Genomic DNA, 24267 nt, shown 5'->3' with positions numbered 1-24267 from the left:
TCAGAAATGTCGGGTTACGCCCCTTTTTCAGGTTTGGGAGAATCCACATCGGGTCCGTCGGGAAAAAATGTTGCATCGTGTCGCACGATGTCTGCGACATGGCGCAGACAAAGATGCGCCAAAAAAAACCGACAAAAGTAGTCAGGTTTAGAATAGTAAATGAGGGCCATTATCTTCTACTAAAACCCCTCAAGGTTAAAAGGGGTATTCAAGGTTAAAGGGGTATTCTAGCTTTATACATATTATCCCTATCCAAAGGATCGGGGATAAAATGTATGATCGCAGGGTTCCCACTGCTGGGGACCCTCGCGATCTCGATGCAGCCCCCGGCATTCTGTGCCGGGTGCTGCCTCCAAGAAGGGGAAGTGACGTCACGGCCACGCCCCTTCCATTCATGTCTATGGGAGGGGGCGTGACAGCATATTACTATTGAGTCAAATGTTTGTGCAAGGAAACTTCTACAGAAAACAAAACTTAGGCATTATTTTAAGGGATACCTATAATTTTGCAACCTTTTTTTGTATTGTGCTTGAATTTTAAAGTTTAAGAATGGCAGGAAAAAATGATGTCAGCTTCTGTTCCTTCATTCAAGCGATCAGTGGGGGTCACAGCACCCAGACTCTCACTAATCCAAATTTCTGACATGTCGCTATGACACGAGGTTTTTATAATGGGAATCTGACAGATTACGCTCTGAATGGGTCAATGATGTTGAGCTAAGCAGCATGCCTGCTCCCTCCACCACCCTTCCCTGCCTTCACCGATAAACATCCAGGGATCAGCTTTCATTAAAGCCAGAGTTGGGTGGAGAAAAGAAAAGGCATGCGTTCTGCGGTTGAGCACCACCTCCATGGCACTTAGAGCTGACATCTTTTGGCACCCCATGGCAGCTAGAGCTGATACCTTTTATCGCAAAAATGCCCTATAATTTTTTTATCTACAACTCTCATATGTATCTGTATGTGTTTACAGACTATAAACCCTCTGTGTGTCCCATCTGTTTGCTAACCTTCACAGTAAGGCCTCCTTCACACGGCACCAGGACTGTTCGGAAATGCAGTCTCAATAGACAGCAATGCATTTTTGGGCAGATTCCACCTAAATTATGAACATGTTTATAATTCCGCGGAGAGAGGAATCGGAAATATCTGTCATGGAAATTCTGCTGTATGCACGGTGCAGGATAATCCCATTGTAAACAATGGGACTGTGCTGCAACAGAATTTCCAAGCAGATTTTGCTCAAAAATTCTGCCGTGTGCACATTCCTTCAGGTGAATCCACATGGGACAAAACTGAGGATTTGTGTAGGAAACAAACACAGCAGAATACAGTAGCTGGCAAAGTAAATGAGGAGATTTTAGAATTCTTATCCACATGCTGTGGACCTTTTCAACACAGAAAACAGATTATGTTGAGCAGCATGTCAGCTCCATTGTCTACGATGTTCACAGCGGATGTCACCCCTTTCGATGTAGCAGGGGTGATATTTAAGGCAAACCTCCAGCAAAACCTCATTTTACACATGCATATTTTGCTGCAGATTTGCAGGACAAAATTTCTGCCATTTGTGGGCTCGGCCTTCACTGTGTTCATACATTGCACACTTGTCTTTCCGAATAAAGCCAAGCACAATTTAAAGGGACACAGCGCTCAGGGAAGCACTTCTGTTGCTCCATTCTAATAATTGGGCGGGTCTCAGCAGCTGGATTTTCACTAATCACCACTTCTGACATGTCTCTAGGATATGTCATAAGTTGTTTTAAAGTTTAGGTCAATGTTTCCCAACCAGCTGTTGCAAAACTACAATTACATAGTTACATAGTTCACTGAATTGTGCACTGGAGGCGGGCCCACCGGCTGAATTTTAATATTCATGGACAATGAATATTCAAATTCACCTGTCGGGCCCTCCTCCGGCGCGCAATTCAGTGAAGATAGAAGCTGATCTTCAGAAGGATTGAACATATGTATATTAGTCAGAGACCCCACATCGGTCTCCTTTTCACCCGCACTATAGCCCGGTGTATTGGGTTTAGTGTGGGTGAACAGGCTGACAGTTTTCTTTTAAAGAAAAAAAACGAAAGAGTAAAAGATTTAATGCCCATGCGGTGATGAACAGCAAAGAGTATGTAGGAATCTTACAGTGAACATGGGTCTTCTCTTGTAAGATCTGATAAGTAGATGTTTGCAAAGTGGATGAACAGCATTCCAATTGCTTGCTTGGACGTATCAAGGAACCTACAGACAGACAAAGAGACCAAAATGTGAAACAAAGTTTTTTTAATTTTTATTCAATGATCATAGCCAATGAGCTGTCATAGATTCTTGTTTTAAGTATTAAGAAATAACTTCCCTGTATCTACATAATCTTGACTTTAAGTTCCATATTCTTCTGTCTGAATAGCATTAAAGGATATTCCCATCTAAGCCATATTATCCACTATTTACAGCATTATTTTTCTGGATAACATGCTGATCATGGGGTTAGACTGCTGGGATCCCTACAAACCATAGGACAGTGATTAACTATATTCCCCGCAATGAATAGAGCACACACCACATGTGCGCAGCCAGGGCTCCGTGCCTTGTTTATTCCTAGGAACATCTCAACTCTGTTCTACGGATCAGTGAGGGTCCCAGCAGTCAGACCCGCTCTGTTCAGCGTGTTATTCCTTATGCTTTGGATAGGGGATAACATGCTGAGATGGGAATAATTATTTAACCATTTAGCAGTTTTTTCTGTCCAATGTGACCAAACCTGCAATGGAGCTTCAGTGTATAGCGGTTAGGTTATGGTAAAACATTGCACGGGGAGCAATATACATACTATTCTGTCTTCCCTTAGGAAGGCCTTGAGAAGTGAGCTCAGCATTCTAGATTTGTGACTCAGCATTACATGGTCACAGATACAGGCATGAATATTGAAGTAATGTATCTCTAAAGCTTATATGACTGGAAATTAGGAGAGACAGAAGTCTGTTCGATTGTAAAGTGCAATTATATTACCTCCCAGGGGAATGCTCCCCTATCTGAGAGCATTACATGTGCTTTTAGTCCAGTCACATGTGCACTTTATCTATAGGCCATCCCCTCAGTACTTTAGATCACATAATACTAGTCCATGCAATGATGATCGTATTATCATGCTGCACATTGCTACAGAGCTTAAAGAATAGAAGAACTAAATCATATATAATAAAGAATAAGCATCTTCCCTAAGCCGAGATGAGTTACAGATGGTCTATAGATAGTCTCTTTGTTGGTTTCATATGAATGACACACAACAGACCACACCACACCAGTTTTCTTCTCTAACTCAAGACTTAAACAGAGTAGTCCAGTATAACTCCTACTGGATAACTTCTTTAACTTAAAGGGATACTCCGCTGCTCAGCATTTGGAACAAACTGTTCCGTACGCTGGAGTTGGGGGCTCATGACGTCATAGCTATGCCCCCTCATTACATCACGCCCCACTCCCTCAATGCAAGTCTATGTGATGCCCCCTACCATAGACATGCATTGAGGGGGTGGGGAGTGACATCATGAGGGGGCGTATCGATGACGTCACGAGCCCCCGACTCCGGCTTTCGGAACAGTTTGTTCCAAACGCTCAGCAGCAGAGTACCCCTTTAAATTTAACCTGGCACTTTAAAGGTGTTATCCAGTTCAGTAAAAATGATCCCCCCCCCCCCCCCCCCCGAGATCTCCTGCATGGCCCTCCGGCTCTCCCCTTGCATGGAGAGGGAGGGTCGGCAGGTGCCCTCCATGCATCTCTATGGGAGAGCGGGAGCTGGAAGCGCTGTATGCTTTCTCTTAGGCTTTCCATATAAGATGAATGGAGGGGGTATGTTGAACACAGCTTTGTGTGAAGGTCAACACAGCTCCGTGCATTAGGAGAGCAGGTTCGCTGGGCAGTACACACAGAGAATAGGGCATCAGTGTCAGATTCCAAGGAGGGGGGGCATCGTACTGCTGGGACCCCCCCCCCCCCCCCACGATCTGACTGACACTTCTCTTAATAAACTGGACTACTCAAAAAAAAAAAAAAATATATATATAAAAAAAAAAAAAAAAAAGCTTTTGCCACTTGGTGGAGACATGCTAAAAGTTTTGACAGGTTGGAGTCCGAGTGTTCAGACCCTGACGGATTACCAGAGGAATCGAGAAGAGAAGCACACGACTGGGCACTTCTCTCCTCAATCTCTGTGCTTGTAACTGAGACAGTCCCACAAACTTACACAGGGTGTCCATAATGGTCAAGTGGGCAGAGCTGGGAAAGAACACACCAAGCACACACTTCTCCTGGTTCATTCTAGTAATCAGTCGGAGTCTGAACTCCCAGACCCCCATCTATCAAAATTTTTAATGCCTCTATGACATGTCAAAGGGGTGACAAGTGACAGTACCCATTCAAGAATTACTTATTGCAATCAGAAAAAAAAGTGTTTGTGGTTTAAAATTTCTGAAACTACAGTACCACAGTAAAAACAATAAATGAAAAAAATAAATAAAATAAAAATAACCTAATCCAATAATAAAAAAAATAAAAAAATATTATATATATATATATATATATATATATATATATATATATATATATATATATATATATATATATACACACACACACACACACACACACACTAGTATTGTGGATTGTAAGAGCACGTGATGTACATTAATCTGTATGGTCCTTGGTAAACAGAATGACTGGGAGGGACCATACGGCTGCAAACATGGAAGCAGGTGCAGCCTCCTCTCTTATGAATTCTATGGGGAAGGTGGCTTCTATAAATGGACTCCCATCCCCCTGGAAGTTAATGGTCCCAAGTGGTGGGACTTCTATTTATCAGAGATATACAACATATCCTGTGGCTATGCCTTACATTAGTGTTTTCCAACCAGGGTGCCTTCAGTTGTTGCAAAGCTACAACTCCTAGCATGCCTGGACAGCCTTTGGCTGTCCGGGCATGCTGGGAGTTGTCGCTTTGCAATAGCTGGAGGTACCCTGGTTGGGAAACACTGCCCTACATACTTAGGCCGGGATTCCCCTTTAACCTTACAGAAGTACATATCACACACTAGGAGACTCTTCACATATATTTACTGCACCAAAACTTACCATATCCTCCATGGACGCCGCTCGTGCTTTGGTTCTCGGAAACGTTTTACTGTAAATCAGAAAGGACAAATCTGTTAACCAATCAGCCCTTATATCCCGCCATACGTTACAAAGAGAGATGAGCGAACTTACAGTAAATTCGATTCGTCATGAACTTCTCGGCTCGGTAGTTGATATTTTATCCTGCATAAATTCGTTCAGCCTTCAGGTGCTCCGGTGGGCTGGAAAAGGTGGATACAGTCCTAGGAGAGAGTCTCCTAGGACTGTATCCATCTTTTCCAGCCCACGGGAGCACCTGAAAGCTGAACTAATTTATGCAGGAAAAGTCATCAACTGCCGAGCCGAGAAGTTTGTGACGAATCGAATTTACTGTAAGTTCGCTCATCTCTAGTGACAAACATTTCATTACAGTAAATGTCCACACATTGGTGGGAATTTATTAGCGGTGCAGATGTTCTTTTTGTTGGTTTGTGCGCCACAATTTTGGAATACAATCCTTGTGCCAAATTCTTCAACGTTGTGCGCCAGAATTTGGTTGTTTCCCTACAAATGTGGGCGTGTCAAAGCTTTGGAGTCACAATCTACTCCAAAAAAATTAAAGGGGTACTCTAGTGGAAAACTTTTTTTTTTTTTTTAAATGAAGTGATGCCAGAAAGTTAAACAGATTTGTAAATGACTTCTAATAAAAAAAAATCTTTACCCTTCCAGAACCTATTAGCAGCTGTATGTTACAGAGGAAATTATTTTCTTTTTGAATTTCTTTTTTGTCTTGTCCACAGTGCTCTCTGCCGACGCCTCTGTCCGTGTCAGGAACTGTCCAGAGCAGCATAGGTTTGCAATGGGGATTTTCTCCTGCTCTAGACAGTTCATGACACAGACAGAGGTGTCAGCAGAGAGCACTGTGGAAAAGACAAAAAAGAAATTCAAAAAGAAAAGAATTTCCTCTGTAGCATACAGCTGCGAATAAGTACTGGAAGGGTAAAGATTTTTTAATAGAAATCATTTACAAATCTGTTTCACTTTCAAGCACCAGTTGATTTAAAAACAAATGTTTTCCTTTAGGGTCTATTCACACGTACAGTATTCTGCACAGATTACTGTCCGTGTGAATAGACTCTTAAGGGGTACTCCGGAGGAATGAAAGAAAAATAAAAAAAAGGTGCAGATTTGTAAATTATTTCTATATAAAAAATCTTAATCCTTCCAGTACTTATCAGCTGCTGTACACTAAAGAGGGCGTTGTGTTGTTCTTTCCAGTCTGACCACAGTACTATCTGCCGACACCTCTGTCCATGTCAGGAACTGTCCAGAGTAGGAGCAAATCCCCATAGCAAAGCTCTCCTGCTCTGTCCACTTCCAGACACGGACAGAAGTGGCAGCAAAGAGCACTGTGGTCAGACTCGATAGAACTACAATAAAGGAAGTTATGAACTGGGTGCACATGACTAACTCCCAACAAGTAGGATCAGGCTAATGGCAGAAATTATTTACAGAAGTAACCTGGGATAAGGTATTGGGGGCGGGGGGTTGAGTCTAGCAAAGAGTGGAAAATACCTATAGAAGGCGCCACTCTAATGGGAGCAACTATCTACAGTGGCTTGTCTAGCTAATGTAGATATTATCAATACGGCCGACATGGCATAAATGGATATTTTTGCAGATTTTTGTGACCTTTTCAATACATTGCACTACTTTTTCTGTGCTGCGCTACATTAATAAATTCACAAGGAAAACCAGTCTGCTTGAAATCATGCAAGACGATAAATAAACTCCCACCATTGTCAGTATTTAAGGGGCAATAAGGCAAATTAATAGGCAATAAGGCACATAAAAAACATAGCAAAAAAAAATTGTAACTGATGAAGAGTACGGAGGTCTCATGCCCTCCTGGTTATATGTAGCTGAATGCCGATCTGTGCAGTTTTACAGGCCTGAGTACAGCGCTCAGCCATCTCCCTCATGCCCATAGGGTTAAATGCAGCAGCAGAAAGCATGGTCGGACCTCCACCAGGGGAGGTGGGAAAACCCCTGTAAGCGTCAGATCCTTTTCAATGATTTTTCCACACACCTGTATCTCTGGAACCAGACTAACCATTCGCCTCTACAGATGAACTAGACCCGGATACATTCTTATTTACTCTGTGTCTGCAATGCTTCATATTTACACATTGTAACCCATGGAAAGGTTACAGAGCTGGGCGGACAATGTGTACCCAGGACAGACGTACTGGGCCGATTCTGTACATACACACCATGGATAAGGAGGCTGTAGGGCAATCCAGGTTAGGGTACATTCACAAAAAAATGCACTGAAATATTATAAAGATACACTGGTACAGTAAGAGCTAATATGGACAAAAATTCACAGGAAGAGAATTGTTAGCTCATTAATACTTAACCTTTAATTATAACATATATGAAAATAAATCGTCCTCAAAAATATGAAAATTGATCAAAAAATGTAACAGTGTAGGTAGGATAAAGACCCTAACCCGATACCATCTTAGTTCTAAACCATCACCTAACACAGCAAACAGATTTCCTACAATGCACAATGTTGTGTCAATGGCCACAATACATAATATTCCCAACGTGTTTCCCCCCCCCCCCCCCCTATCTGGATAAGACAGAGCAATGCGGGGTTCATCAGGGGAAGTAATAGTAGGAAAAACAGAAACACGCAATATGCAATGAATATGTGATATGGCTGCTCAATATTTACTGCCAACAATAAAATGATGCACGGTCCATTAAGGACCACTCACTCAGACCCATTGGTGGTGTCCTTGGTGTGGATAAAGTTATGGGGTGGCCAGAAGATGAAGGCTGGTCCCCTCCTGGCAACAGCCTGCTGTTGCTAGATTCAGAATCTGATCGAAATCATGTTTTTTCTTATTATTATGGCCTATGTACATGGTATTAAATCGTAATTTCATCAGATTTATCGCACAATTTCTTTTTACACATGCGCAGTAGCATCTTTAAATAAACATTATTGCCCTTGACACACATATAATTTTCCAAACATGATCAGATTTTTTGTGAAAAATTGGATGAAATTTTCAGCTGTACGATTTTTTGATACAATTTCGTATTTAAAGGGGTACTCCGCCCCTAGACATCTTTTTCCCTATCCAAAGGATAGGGGATAAGATGTCTGATTGCGGGGGTCCCGCCGCTGAAGATCCCCGCATTCTCATTAGCGGCACCCCACCGTCATCACAGCACAGAGGAAAATCTCTGTGCAGGATGACGGGGCAATACAGGGGGCGGAGCACTGTGGCGTCACGGCTACAGCCGCCACTCCCACAGACTTTTATTGAGGGGGCGAGGGTGACGGCACGAGGGGCCGGAGCCCTGACGACACAGTGCTCCGGCCCCTGTATAGCGCAGTCATCCCGCACAGAGATTTTCCTCTGTGCTGTGATCACGGCGGGGTGCCGCTACTGAGAATGCGAGGGTCTCCAGTGGCTGGACCCCCGCGATTTTACTGTCTGTTAATCAGATGGTAAAATCGTGATGTGAACCAGGCCTTACAGTATGTCCCTTATGTATTTATGTATGTGCAGCTTATTTTATTGCGAGGATTCCATAAATTCCCTTATGTAATGCAATTAAATAGGCTTTTCAGGACATTCAAGCCCTGTCCTTAGGAAAGACGGTGAGTACTAGCTCATGGAGGGAGGGTTCCACATTCCAGTAACCCAACAATCAGCTGCAGTGCTCACATCTCCTCATTGTGGATGTGCCTGGTACTGCAGGTGAATGGGACAGCGCTGCAGCTGCTACTAAATGTATGGCACTGTGCCACAAACAACTGGGGGGCACATAGATGGTGATGCCCACCCCACGGGGGTTGGGAAACAATGCTCACGGGGGTTGAGAAAAAAGGCCACATAAAACAGAAGCACCCAAGTACTTCCTTGTCCCAAAAGGTGAGGGGGGTTATCCAAAGAAAAGCAGTCAGTCCCTATTAGCCCCCAAACTAAACTTTATACAACTGCTGTCCTGCAGCTGTATCTCGGTATCCGCTGTGCTGGGCAGAAGTCCAGTAGTTCTTGAACGGGATGATGCTTGGGTCCACTTTTCAGCCATTTTGGTTCCAAGACTTCTCACTTGGGCACTGTTGACCAGCTCCTGGGCACGGACTCAGCGCCGACCAGCTACTCAATATTCCTATGACGCTGTGCCCTACAATCTGGTGACTTGTAATAGGGCTGTGTAGTAGGCGTTTTAGCTAGGTTCCTGTGGCTTGTAGGAATTCTGCAGAAGGCCTAGCAGTTCAGAGCCAAGAGAAAAAAGGTCTCAAGGGGACTCTGCAAGCTGATCGGCTGATAATCACGATTTTGGACATTATCGGTATCGGCAATTACTTTGCCGATATGCTGATAATGCCCCGCCCCCCGCCGGAGACGACCATCGCTGCCGCTGCCCCACTGCCTCCCCCCATCCACTGCCCACATACCGCCATCGCCCCATTGCCTCCCCCTATCCCCAGTGTTATAATTACCTGTTCCCGGGGTCCGCGATCCTTCTGGCTCCTGCGCTGTTGCTGTGCGCTGTCACTGTCAGTGCGACGTCACCGTCAGTGCGCACAGTGACAGCGCAGGACGCCGAAGTCAGAAGGATCGTGGACCCTCGGGAACAGGTAATTATAACACCGGGGATGGGGGGAGGCGATGGGGCGGCGGCATGTGGGCAGAGGATGGGGGGGGGAGGCAATGGGGCAACTGTGGTGGTTAGACTCAGGACAGGCAGGGGAAGAGAAGCGGGTGGCGGCAGAGGTCTCTGGCACCGCAAAAGCCACTGCAGTTCATTGATTTAAAGTGCCCGCTTTAAATCATTGATCTGTAACGGCTTCTGCCCCGCCTGGGGGGTTGAAATAGCTGATAACTTATACCGGAATATCGGTATAAGTTATCGGCCTGAAAGGTGACAGATTATCGATATCGGCCCTAAAAAAAAATCGATATCGGTTGATCCCTAATGTGGACACATCCCTATTATGCACATTTCTAAAATGACATTAACTTGGTTGTTGCTTACATCTGAAATGTCCTGACATATGCAGGTTTTTAGAGAACTGGATGTACAACCTACATACATTTATATTGTATCATGCACTTTATCTACTTCCAATCCAGTCTCCAGATTTCATTTGTGTCTATGAGATTTTAAGCTTGTGATGTCATGTGACCAGTAATATTGCTATAAATCTTTGTTGTTTGGTCATTAGTAATGCCATGACTAAGGATCTTGCATGATCCAAAACTTGTCGGTGTTTGTCCCTTGTCTGTGATGTGATTTTAATCGATCGAAACGCTGGATTACTTGCTTTTCTCCATTGAACCCCTTTAATGGTTTTTCTTGAGACATATCTATTATATTATGTATCAAGTTGTCACTTGGCTAATGCAGGGAAATATACTATTACAAAAAAAATCTGTGTATATGATATGATTAAAGGGAACCCGTCATCACTTTCATGCTACCCAAACAACAGAGTCATACGGGTGGTCCCTGGAGGCTTTTGCCTGCCCTGCCATCCTTGATTCATAGATTTTTTCCTATAACCAAATAAAGAGAAATAAATCAGACAGGTGGGGCAGGTAAGGGTCACCGGAGACCTCCCTGATGACTTGTGTGACAGGCAGCATGAAAAGAACGGCAGGTTAAAGAGTCGCTTTTAACAAAACCTTTGACAGGTCCCCGAGACTTTTTTAATGTTTTGACAGACTGAAGCAATCTGGGCAGTGAAGAGCACAACTTTGTGCTATTCCTGTTCATTCTAATGATTGGGGGGGTCTAAACTTTATTTTTGGGGGGGAACCTGCAACAACACAGAGCAAGAGAATCATTTTATCATTACGTGCAGTTAAATGATTCGCTACTTGGGGAAACGTCTATAAAACCCCTTCAAAGAGCATCTGTCTCCTAGCAGATGTCCTGTATGAAGCAATGTCACTTGGGTTGTCTGTATTCCCCTCTCTAGAGGAAACAGAGCAGAAGTTCAGAAAGCCCAGACACATTATCCAGTATACAGTATGGCACAAGGCTGCTCACATTTCCAGCTACTTAATAATTAAGTCTTCTCCAGAACAACGCTCTATATCACTCTGCTCCTTGAAGAGTATTTCCTATACACAAAAGGTATCACCTATGCACAGGTTAGGTGATAAGTGTCTGAGCTGTGTGGGTCCAGCGCTGGGACCCCCACTGACCACAGGTGAATCCCTGTTGGAATAAAGCAGCAAACGTGCACACTGCCCATCCATTTATACTCTAGAGCAGTGGTTTTCAGCCTGCGGACCTCCAGATGTTGCAAAACTACAACTCCCAGCATGCCCGGACAGCCAACGGCCTCCTTTCAAGAGCAGCATATGTTTGCTATGGGAATTTTCTCCTACTCTGGACAGTTCCTAAAATACCCCTGTAAACAGATTTGTAAATTATTTCTATTTAAAAATCTAAATCTTTCCAGTACTTATCAGCTGCTGTATGCTCCAGAGGAAGTTCTTTTCTTTTTGAATTTCCTTTCTGTCTGACCTCAGTGCTCTCTGCTGACACCACTGTCCAGTTTAGGAACTGTCCAGAGTAGGAGCAAACATATACTGCTCTGGACAGTGCCTGACATGTTTTCTAGTCGAGTACCCCTTTATAGAGCTGGGCGGTATGACCAAATATGTGTATCACGGTATTTTTGTAACTCATGGCGGTTCCACGGTATATAACGGTATTTCTCCCCCCCCCCCAAAATCATGTGACCTGCTGTTCTGCTTCTCCCCCCCCCCCCCCAAATTAATTATCAGCCCAGCGCTGCGCTGTCCCCATCGGGGTACTACTCACATCACCCGCAAGCGCTGCCCTCCTCGTCCTCCTGTTTGTTGCGGCAGCCGGCGCTGACACTCTATACTGTGCACTGTATCCCTATGCCCGGGCTGCAAAAGAAAAACAAAATAAACTTTAACTCACCTTCCTACGTCGGCCTCACGCTCTTCCTGGGGACGGGAAGCCGGCCGGCTTCTTACATGACGCGCTCAACCTATCACCAGCCGAGGCGGAACATCGCTGCGGCCAGTGATAGGCTGACGGCTCTCCGACGTTCCCGTCCCCAGGAAGCAGGTCCGGACCGCTGGGGGAAGGTGAGTAAAGTTTATTTTGTTTATCTTTTGCAGCCCGGTCATAGGGATACAGTGCACAGTATAGAGTGTCAGTGCCGGCGGCCGCAACAAACAGGAGGACAAGGAGGGCAGCGCTTGCGGGTAATGTTAGTACTCCGATGGGGACAGCGCAGGGCTGGGCTGATAATTAATTGGGGGGGGGGACACAGAACAGCGCTCGCGGGTCACATATGACAAGTTCCCCGATGAGACAGCACAGCGCTGGGTTGATAATTCATTCATTCCCAAGGGGGAGGGGCCAAACCGTTATTGTGGTATGGGGAAAAATTCATATCGTGCAGCACAAAAATTTCGGTATTCAGTATGAACCGGTATACCGCACAGCACCACCCCTTTAACCCCATGTTTGCTAATATTCCAGCACCTGTGGAGCAGTGTTTCCCAAATTGTGCATCAGCTTTTACAAAACTACTACTCCCAGCATGCCCGGACAGCCGAAGGCTGTCCGGGCATGCTGGGAGTAGTAGTTTTGCAACAGCTGAAGCCACTCTGGCTGGGAAAGACAGCTGTAAGGAGAAGACGTCTGTGAAGGAGCACCCTCTAGGTGCTCCATACTTTCTTCCTATTCGTACACCCTTTAGGCCTATGGCACTGCCATCTTGGGGACAGCGCACACAATTTGTACAGCTCAGCACAGAATTGCGTCCTTTTTACCGAGCAATCATCAGATGTTTTCCCAAGGACATAACTGAGCGGAAAAAAAAATTGCAACGTAGCTCAGTGCTCGGGACTTCACCCTTATTCCAGCTGCTACACAGGATCCAGAACTGTGTACGTGCGGGGTAATGTTATGGGTACGTCAATGGGTTCTTATAGGATCGCCTCTAGAAAGAAATGACTATGTGCATTGTTTTTAGTATTACCGGAATACTAATTCTATTATTTTACAACTGCAGATGGCAGCAATGAGATTTACTCTGCACATGAAGACACAATGGAAGAACAACCCCATCACTAAGGATTGTGCTAAATAGTGCCCCAAGGGGAATTGTACATGTACAATGTATAGACTAAGGGATGAAAGCTATTGACGATTCTACCGCACCAGCACCGTATCCCCTGAAGTCAGGATCACTATATACAGACACTATGCGAGTCCAGGTGCTATGAAGTCAACCAGTGTGTCAAGAAAACAGCTGTACCCCCTTAAAGGAGCACTCCAAAGGATAAGTGTCTGATCACAGGGGGTCTGACTGCTGGGATCCCCTGCGATCTCCTGCCTGGCGCCGCGCTCTCCTCGTACACAGAGCGATCTCCGCCCAGTGTAAGGAGACTGTTGACCATTGCACAAAGCGGTGGCCCCCACAGCCCCTATATGTATCTCTACGGAAGAGCCAGAGATACACGAATGCCGTATCTCTGGTTCTCCCATAGAGATGCACGGAGGAGGCATCAGGGCCACCGCTTCCTGCCATGGTCCACACAGCTCCTTTTATGCTGAGAGCTGGGGCGCGGGGCAGATCGCAGGGGGTCCCAATGGTCTGACTCCCCACAATTGGAAATATATAGGGTAGGGATTGACCGATATTTATTTTAGGGCCGATACTGATAATTGGTGGAGGTTAGGGCTGATAGCCGATAACGTATACCGATATTCCGGTATAAGTTATCAGCTATTTATCCCCCTGCGACACGGCTGCAGATCATTGATTTAAAGCGGCCGCTTTAAATCAATGCACTGCAGTGGCTTTTGCAGTGCCATAGACCGCTGCCGCCGCCACCACCACCTGCTACTCTCCCCCTGCCTGTCTGGGGGTCCTGAGTCCTATCACCGCCACCCCCCACCGCCGCACCGCTCCGCGCCCCCTACCACCGCGCCACGTCGCACCCCCCACCGCACCGTCCCCGCCCCACTGCCTCCCCCATCCCCGGTTTAATAATTACCTGGGCCCGGGGTCCACTCTGGCTCCGATGGCGTCCTCCTGAGCTGTCACTGTGCGCACTGACGGTGACGTCGCACACAGGGTAACGCAGGATGCAGCAGGAGCCAGAAGTAGCGTGGGCCCCGGGAACAGGTAATAATAAAACCGGGGATGGGGGAGGCAATGGGGCCAGGGCGGTGCAGTGGGGGGGGGTGCGACAGGTGGGGTGGGGGGGGGGGTGGTCGCGATGGATGCGGTGCGGGGGGCAGGGCATTATCGGCAAGGTAATTGCCAATACCGATAATGCCCAAAATCGTGATTATCAGCCGATAATATTGGCCAAACCGATAATCGGTCGATCCCTAATATAGGGTATAAATTGTCATACACCACATTACTCCTTTAATTCTAACACTAAGTGCATGAAAACCAAAAGGTACTTTGAGATCTAGAGAAGTCAGAGGGAACATTACTTCGGTGTGTCCAAAAAAATTCTAAAAACTGCAAAGGTGTCCAGTGACTGTTTCCCTGGATGTGGATCCTCTCTAGGTGCTCCACACTTTCTGCCTCTTTGTACACCCTTTAGGCCTAAGGCACTGCCATCTTAGGGACAGCGCACACAATTTGTACAGCTCAGCACAGAATTGTATCCCCCCTTATTAAATGCAGAATGCCCTAAGCATAGGAGACTCAGCAGGAGGCAGCCTGGTATATTTTAATACTTAGAAACCGGTGTTCATTTCCATGCTGCCTGAACGACAAGTCATTGGAGTGGTCCCTGGTGGCTTCTCCTGCCCCACCGGTCTTGAGGCTTTATTCTAACTTCAGGCACTTTATGTCTCACAAGAAGTCCACAACACTTTAGTCACGTGCAACACGTTTTGTTTGGTCAGAACCTTCCTCAGGCCTGAAGAGAGAATAAAGCTCAATTTCTTTCCATCATCTTCTGTAGTTTCCAGCAGCTAAAAGTCCGGTCACCGTCCCAGTCTATTCCACAGGTTAGACAATTGGGACTTCAGCACCTCAGGGACCAAGGCTAAATGGCAGCACTGGCAGTATACATAATAGTGATATGCCCAACATTGGCACTGTGCACATTATACTGATGCCCCCCCAGCCCTGTACACATTATACTGATGCCCCCCCCAGCCCTGTACACATTATACTGATGCCCCCCCCCCCCCCCCCGGCACTGTACACATTATACTGATGCCCCCCCAGCCCTGTACACATTATACTGATGCCCCCCCAGCCCTGTACACATTATACTGATGCCCCCCCAGCCCTGTACACATTATACTGATGCCCCCCCAGCCCTGTACACATTATACTGATGCCCCCCCAGCCCTGTACACATTATACTGATGCCCCCCCAGCCCTGTACACATTATACTGATGCCCCCCGGCCCTGTACACATTATACTGATGCCCCCCGGCCCTGTACACATTATACTGATGCCCCCCTGCCCTGTACACATTATACTGATGCCCCCCGGCCCTGTACACATTATACTGATGCCCCCCGGCCCTGTACACATTATACTGATGCCCCCCGGCCCTGTACACATTATACTGATGCCCCCCGGCCCTGTACACATTATACTGATGCCCCCCGGCCCTGTACACATTATACTGATGCCCCCCGGCCCTGTACACATTATACTGATGCCCCCCGGCCCTGTACACATTATACTGATGCCCCCCGGCCCTGTACACATTATACTGATGCCCCCCGGCCCTGTACACATTATACTGATGCCCCCCGGCCCTGTACACATTATACTGATGCCCCCCGGCCCTGTACACATTATACTGATGCCCCCCGGCCCTGTACACATTATACTGATGCCCCCCGGCCCTGTACACATTATACTGATGCCCCCCGGCCCTGTACACATTATACTGATGCCCCCCGGCCCTGTACACATTATACTGATGCCCCCGGCCCTGTACACATTATACTGATGCCCCCGGCCCTGTACACATTATACTGATGCCCCCGACACTGTACACATTATACTGATGCCCCCGGCCCTGTACACATTATACTGATGCCCCCGGCCCTGTACACATTATACTGATGCCCCCAGCCCTGTACACATTATACTGATGCCCCCAGCCCTGTACACATTATACTGATGCCCCCAGCCCTGGCCCTGTACACATTATACTGATGCCCCCAGCCCTGGCCCTGTACACATTATACTGATGCCCCCAGCCCTGTACACATTATACTGATGCCCCCGACACTGTACACATTATACTGATGCCCCCAGCCCTGGCACTGTACACATTATACTGATGCCCCCAGCACTGTACACATTATACTGATGCCCCCAGCCCTGGCCCTGTACACATTATACTGATGCCCCCAGCCCTGGCCCTGTACACATTATACTGATGCCCCCAGCCCTGGCCCTGTACACATTATACTGATGCCCCCAGCCCTGGCCCTGTACACATTATACTGATGCCCCCAGCCCTGGCCCTGTACACATTATACTGATGCCCCCAGCCCTGGCCCTGTACACATTATACTGATGCCCCCAGCCCTGGCCCTGTACACATTATACTGATGCCCCCAGCCCTGGCCCTGTACACATTATACTGATGCCCCCATCCCTAGCCCTGTACACATTATACTGATGCCCCCATCCCTGGCCCTGTACACATTATACTGATGCCTCCAGCCCTGGCCCTGTACACATTATACTGATGCCCCCAGCCCTGGCCACATTATACTGATGCCCCCAGCCCTGGCCCTGTACACATTATACTGATGCCCCCAGCACTGTACACATTATACTGATGCCCCCGACACTGTACACATTATACTGATGCCCCCAGCCCTGTACACATTATACTGATGCCCCCGACACTGTACACATTATACTGATGCCCCCAGCCCTGGCCCTGTACACATTATACTGATGCCCCCAGCCCTGGCACTGTACACATTATACTGATGCCCCCAGCCCTGGCACTGTACACATTATACAGATGCCCCCAGCCCTGGCACTGCACACATTATACTGATGCCCCCAGCCCTGGCCCTGTACACATTATACTGATGCCCCCCCAGCCCTGTACACATTATACTGATGCCCCCAGCCCTGTACACATTATACTGATGCCCCCAGCCCTGGCCCTGTACACATTATACTGATGCCCCCAGCCCTGTACACATTATACTGATGCCCCCAGCCCTGGCACTGCACACATTATACTGATGCCCCCAGCCCTGGCACTGCACACATTATACTGATGCCCCCAGCCCTGGCACTGCACACATTATACTGATGCCCCCAGCCCTGGCACTGCACACATTATACTGATGCCCCCAGCCCTGGCACTGTACACATTATACTGATGCCCCCAGCCCTGGCACTGTACACATTATACTGATGCCCCCAGCCCTGGCCCTGTACACATTATACTGATGCCCCCAGCCCTGTACACATTATACTGATGCCCCCAGCCCTGGCCCTGTACACATTATACTGATGCCCCCAGCCCTGGCACTGTACACATTATACTGATGCCCCCAGCCCAGGCACTGTACACATTATACTGATGCCCCCAGCCCTGTACACATTATACTGATGCCCCCAGCCCTGTACACATTATACTGATGCCCCCAGCCCTGTACACATTATACTGATGCCCCCAGCCCTGGCACTGTACACATTATACTGATGCCCCCAGCCCTGTACACATTATACTGATGCCCCCAGCACTGCACACATTATACTGATGCCCCCAGCCCTGGCACTGTACACATTATACTGATGCCCCCAGCCCTGTACACATTATACTGATGCCCCCAGCCCTGTACACATTATACTGATGCCCCCAGCCCTGTACACATTATACTGATGCCCCCAGCCCTGTACACATTATACTGATGCCCCCAGCCCTGTACACATTATACTGATGCCCCCAGCCCTGTACACATTATACTGATGCCCCCAGCCCTGTACACATTATACTGATGCCCCCAGCCCTGGCCCTGTACACATTATACTGATGCCCCCAGCCCTGTACACATTATACTGATGCCCCCAGCCCTGTACACATTATACTGATGCCCCCAGCCCTGTACACATTATACTGATGCCCCCAGCCCTGGCCCTGTACACATTATACTGATGCCCCCAGCCCTGGCCCTGTACACATTATACTGATGCCCCCAGCCCTGGCCCTGTACACATTATACTGATGCCCCCAGCCCTGGCCCTGTACACATTATACTGATGCCCCCAGCCCTGTACACATTATACTGATGCCCCCAGCCCTGTACACATTATACTGATGCCCCCAGCCCTGGCCCTGTACACATTATACTGATGCCCCCAGCCCTGGCCCTGTACACATTATACTGATGCCCCCAGCCCTGGCACTGTACACATTATACTGATGCCCCCAGCCCTGTACACATTATACTGATGCCCCCAGCCCTGGCCCTGTACACATTATACTGATGCCCCCAGCCCTGTACACATTATACTGATGCCCCCAGCACTGTACACATTATACTGATGCCCCCAGCCCTGGCACTGTACACATTATACTGATGCCCCCAGCCCTGGCCCTGTACACATTATACTGATGCCCCCAGCCCTGTACACATTATACTGATGCCCCCAGCCCTGTACACATTATACTGATGCCCCCAGCCCTGGCCCTGTACACATTATACTGATGCCCCCAGCCCTGGCCCTGTACACATTATACTGATGCCCCCAGCCCTGGCACTGTACACATTATACTGATGCCCCCAGCCCTGGCCCTGTACACATTATACTGATGCCCCCAGCCCTGTACACATTATACTGATGCCCCCAGCCCTGGCCCTGTACACATTATACTGATGCCCCCAGCCCTGGCCCTGTACACATTATACTGATGCCCCCAGCCCTGGCCCTGTACACATTATACTGATGCCCCCAGCCCTGTACACATTATACTGATGCCCCCAGCCCTGTACACATTATACTGATGCCCCCAGCCCTGGCCCTGTACACATTATACTGATGCCCCCGGCACTGTACACATTATACTGATGCCCCCAGCCCTGTACACATTATACTGATGCCCCCAGCACTGTACACATTATACTGATGCCCCCAGCCCTGGCCCTGTACACATTATACTGATGCCCCCAGCCCTGGCCCTGTACACATTATACTGATGCCCCCAGCCCTGTACACATTATACTGATGCCCCCAGCCCTGGCACTGCACACATTATACTGATGCCCCCAGCCCTGGCCCTGTACACATTATACTGATGCCCCCAGCCCTGGCCCTGTACACATTATACTGATGCCCCCAGCCCTGTACACATTATACTGATGCCCCCAGCACTGTACACATTATACTGATGCCCCCAGCCCTGGCCCTGTACACATTATACTGATGCCCCCAGCCCTGTACACATTATACTGATGCCCCCAGCCCTGGCCCTGTACACATTATACTGATGCCCCCAGCCCTGGCCCTGTACACATTATACTGATGCCCCCAGCCCTGGCCCTGTACACATTATACTGATGCCCCCAGCCCTGGCCCTGTACACATTATACTGATGCCCCCAGCCCTGGCCCTGTACACATTATACTGATGCCCCCAGCCCTGTACACATTATACTGATGCCCCCAGCCCTGTACACATTATACTGATGCCCCCCCAGCCCTGTACACATTATACTGATGCCCCCCCAGCCCTGTACACATTATACTGATGCCCCCCCAGCCCTGTACACATTATACTGATGCCCCCCCAGCCCTGTACACATTATACTGATGCCCCCCCAGCCCTGTACACATTATACTGATGCCCCCCCAGCCCTGTACACATTATACTGATGCCCCCCCAGCCCTGTACACATTATACTGATGCCCCCCCAGCCTTGTACACATTATACTGATGCCCCCCCAGCCCTGTACACATTATACTGATGCCCCCCCAGCCCTGTACACATTATACTGATGCCCCCCCAGCCCTGTACACATTATACTGATGCCCCCCCAGCCCTGTACACATTATACTGATGCCCCCCCAGCCCTGTACACATTATACTGATGCCCCCCCAGCCCTGTACACATTATACTGATGCCCCCCCAGCCCTGTACACATTATACTGATGCCCCCAGCCCTGTACACATTATACTGATGCCCCCAGCCCTGTACACATTATACTGATGCCCCCAGCCCTGGCCCTGTACACATTATACTGATGCCCCCAGCCCTGGCCCTGTACACATTATACTGATGCCCCCAGCCCTGGCCCTGTACACATTATACTGATGCCCCCAGCCCTGGCCCTGTACACATTATACTGATGCCCCTGGCACTGTACACATTATACTGATGCCCCCAGCCCTGTACACATTATACTGATGCCCCCAGCACTGTACACATTATACTGATGCCCCCAGCCCTGGCCCTGTACACATTATACTGATGCCCCCAGCCCTGGCCCTGTACACATTATACTGATGCCCCCAGCCCTGGCCCTGTACACATTATACTGATGCCCCCAGCCCTGGCCCTGTACACATTATACTGATGCCCCCAGCCCTGGCCCTGTACACATTATACTGATGCCCCCAGCCCTGGCCCTGTACACATTATACTGATGCCCCCAGCCCTGTACACATTATACTGATGCCCCCAGCCCTGGCCCTGTACACATTATACTGATGCCCCCAGCCCTGTACACATTATACTGATGCCCCCAGCCCTGGCCCTGTACACATTATACTGATGCCCCCAGCCCTGTACACATTATACTGATGCCCCCAGCCCTGGCCCTGTACACATTATACTGATGCCCCCAGCCCTGGCCCTGTACACATTATACTGATGCCCCCAGCCCTGGCCCTGTACACATTATACTGATGCCCCCAGCCCTGGCCCTGTACACATTATACTGATGCCCCCAGCCCTGGCCCTGTACACATTATACTGATGCCCCCAGCCCTGTACACATTATACTGATGCCCCCAGCCCTGGCCCTGTACACATTATACTGATGCCCCCAGCCCTGGCCCTGTACACATTATACTGATGCCCCCAGCCCTGGCCCTGTACACATTATACTGATGCCCCCAGCCCTGGCCCTGTACACATTATACTGATGCCCCTGGCACTGTACACATTATACTGATGCCCCCAGCCCTGTACACATTATACTGATGCCCCCAGCACTGTACACATTATACTGATGCCCCCAGCCCTGGCCCTGTACACATTATACTGATGCCCCCAGCCCTGGCCCTGTACACATTATACTGATGCCCCCAGCCCTGGCCCTGTACACATTATACTGATGCCCCCAGCCCTGTACACATTATACTGATGCCCCCCGGCCCTGTACACATTATACTGATGCCCCCAGCCCTGGCCCTGTACACATTATACTGATGCCCCCAGCCCTGGCCCTGTACACATTATACTGATGCCCCCAGCCCTGTACACATTATACTGATGCCCCCAGCCCTGTACACATTATACTGATGCCCCCAGCCCTGTACACATTATACTGATGCCCCCAGCCCTGTACACATTATACTGATGCCCCCAGCCCTGTACACATTATACTGATGCCCCCAGCCCTGTACACATTATACTGATGCCCCCAGCCCTGTACACATTATACTGATGCCCCCAGCACTGTACACATTATACTGATGCCCCCAGCACTGTACACATTATACTGATGCCCCCAGCCCTGGCACTGTACACATTATACTGATGCCCCTGGCACTGTACACATTATACTGATGCCCCCAGCCCTGGCACTGTACACATTATACTGATGCCCCCAGCCCTGTACACATTATACTGATGCCCCCAGCCCTGTACACATTATACTGATGCCCCCAGCACTGTACACATTATACTGATGCCCCCAGCACTGTACACATTATACTGATGCCCCCAGCACTGTACACATTATACTGATGCCCCCAGCCCTGGCACTGTACACATTATACTGATGCCCCTGGCACTGTACACATTATACTGATGCCCCCAGCCCTGGCACTGTACACATTATACTGATGCCCCCAGCCCTGTACACATTATACTGATGCCCCCAGCCCTGGCACTGCACACACCGGGTGACAATATATAGGACACAATGTATCCCGCTCCTCACACAGCTGCTACTTACACATTAGGATGCTGAAGGCCATGACTGCCAGCAGGCCCTGCAGAAAGATGCCAAAACTGCCCATGAGGTCCCCGCTGCCGCATCCCGGGGAGGTGGTGGGGCCAGCTCCGGTGCTCATGTTCCTATTCCCGGTGTTCGGGCCCATGGCTCCGTTACCGGGCCCGGAGCCAGCCCCAGCTGGTCACCGCGGCAACCACAGGACGGTAGCCGGGAGGGGACGTGTCAGAAGGTCACATGGGCTGCTGGGGAGCTGACACGTGACGCGCACCGGGGCGTTCTGTCAGGCGGCACAGGAGGCGGAGCTGTCAGACTGAGACACGTCACGGAAGGGGCGGGATAACCGTGATAGACGTCTGAACGTAGTCGATGTACGCTGCTGTTAACCCGTTATAAGCCAGTGTGGTCATCCCGGGAATTATTAGAATTGTCAAATAAGTGTAAGGACTCTGTATAGTACATAATCATGGGGCATTGGGTATAAAGCTTCTGGCGGGGAGATCCACCCTGGGGCTTTCTTGCTTTGGAAAACTACAACACCCGTCATGACTGAGGTGATGGTTCTCCGAACAGACCCCCGTACTTTATATTAGTGCTAAGCTTGTTGCCCCATGCAGTGGATTTTGTGAAATATCGTGACAAATCAGAAAAATCAGCATTTTGTTAGATTTGTCATTCCCTAGTTAGCATTTATGGCGTTCACTGTGCAGCAATGACGTTACCTTTATTCGGTACGATTATGGCGATACCTAATATATATATAGGCCCAGATTTATCAAACTGTGTGAGAGAAAATATAGAGTGATTTTCCCCCAGCAACCAATCACAGCTCAGGTAACTAGTTGAGGTAAAGTGAAAGCTGAGCTGTGATTGGTTCATGTGGGAAAATCGCTCTATTTTTTCTCTCACACAGCTTGATAAATCTGGGCCATAGTTTTTTAACCCCTTAAGGACTCAGCCCATTTTGGCCTTAAGGACTCAGACAATTTAATTTTTACGTTTTCATTTTTTCCTCCTCGCCTTCTAAAAATCATAACTCTTTTATATTTTCATCCACAGACTAGTATGAGGGCTTGTTTTTTGCGCGACCAGTTTTCCTTTGTAATGACATAACTCATTATATCATAAAATGTATGGCGCAACCAAAAAACACTATTTTTGTGGGGAAATTAAAACGAAAAACGCAATTTTGCTAATTTTGGAAGGTTTTGTTTTCACGCCGTAAAATTTATGGTAAAAATGACATGTTTTCTTTATTCTGAGGGTCAATACGATTAAAATGATACCCATTATTATATACTTTTATATTATTGTTGCGCTTAAAAAAAATCACAAACTTTTTAACCAAATTAGTACGTTTATAATCCCTTTATTTTGATGACCTCTAACTTTTTTATTTTTCCGTATAAGCGGCGGTATGGGGGCTCATTTTTTGCGCCATGATCTGTACTTTTTTTTGATACCACATTTGCATATAAAAAACTTTTAATACATTTTTTATAATTTTTTTTTTAATAAAATGTATTAAAAAAGTAGGAATTTTGGACGTTTTTTATTTTTTTTCGTTCACGCAGTTCACCGTACGGGATCATTAACATTTTATTTTAATAGTTCGGACATTTACGCACGCGGCGATACCAAATATGTCTATAAAAAATGTTTTTTACGCTTTTTGGGGGTAAAATAGGAAAAAACGGACGTTTTACTTTTTTATTGGGGGAGGGGATTTTTCACATTTTTTTTACTTTTACTTTTACATTTTTTTACATTTTTTTTTACACTTGAATAGTCCCCATAGGGGACTATTCATAGCAATACCATGATTGCTAATACTGATCTGTTCTATGTATAGGACATAGAACAGATCAGTATTATCGGTCATCTCCTGCTCTGGTCTGCTCGATCACAGACCAGAGCAGGAGA

The 24267-nt window shown here is 47.9% G+C and overlaps 1 protein-coding gene across 2 annotated transcripts in view; it reads right to left on the bottom strand.

The window, feature by feature from the left end:
• Positions 1-22642, bottom strand: part of STIMATE (STIM activating enhancer) — a 69965-nt gene extending 47323 nt beyond the window's left edge. Inside the window, exons 1-3 of one of the 2 annotated variants that reach the window (XM_056524074.1) lie at positions 22348-22642; positions 5127-5175; positions 2145-2240 (exon numbers count right to left, since the gene is read on the bottom strand). In XM_056524074.1, the coding sequence (XP_056380049.1) occupies positions 2145-2240; positions 5127-5175; positions 22348-22492 (290 nt within the window). In that variant the 5' untranslated portion in view covers positions 22493-22642. The remainder of the gene's footprint in view (positions 1-2144; positions 2241-5126; positions 5176-22347) is intronic. The other variant, XM_056524075.1, reaches the window with a different exon arrangement.
• Between the last annotated feature and the right edge of the window lie 1625 nt (positions 22643-24267).

Source organism: Hyla sarda, chromosome 6, assembly GCF_029499605.1.
Source record: "Hyla sarda isolate aHylSar1 chromosome 6, aHylSar1.hap1, whole genome shotgun sequence".
Taxonomy (NCBI): domain Eukaryota; kingdom Metazoa; phylum Chordata; class Amphibia; order Anura; family Hylidae; genus Hyla; species Hyla sarda.
The sequence above is the reverse complement of the archived record's forward strand: the minus strand, read 5'-3'. Positions and strand labels throughout refer to the sequence as shown.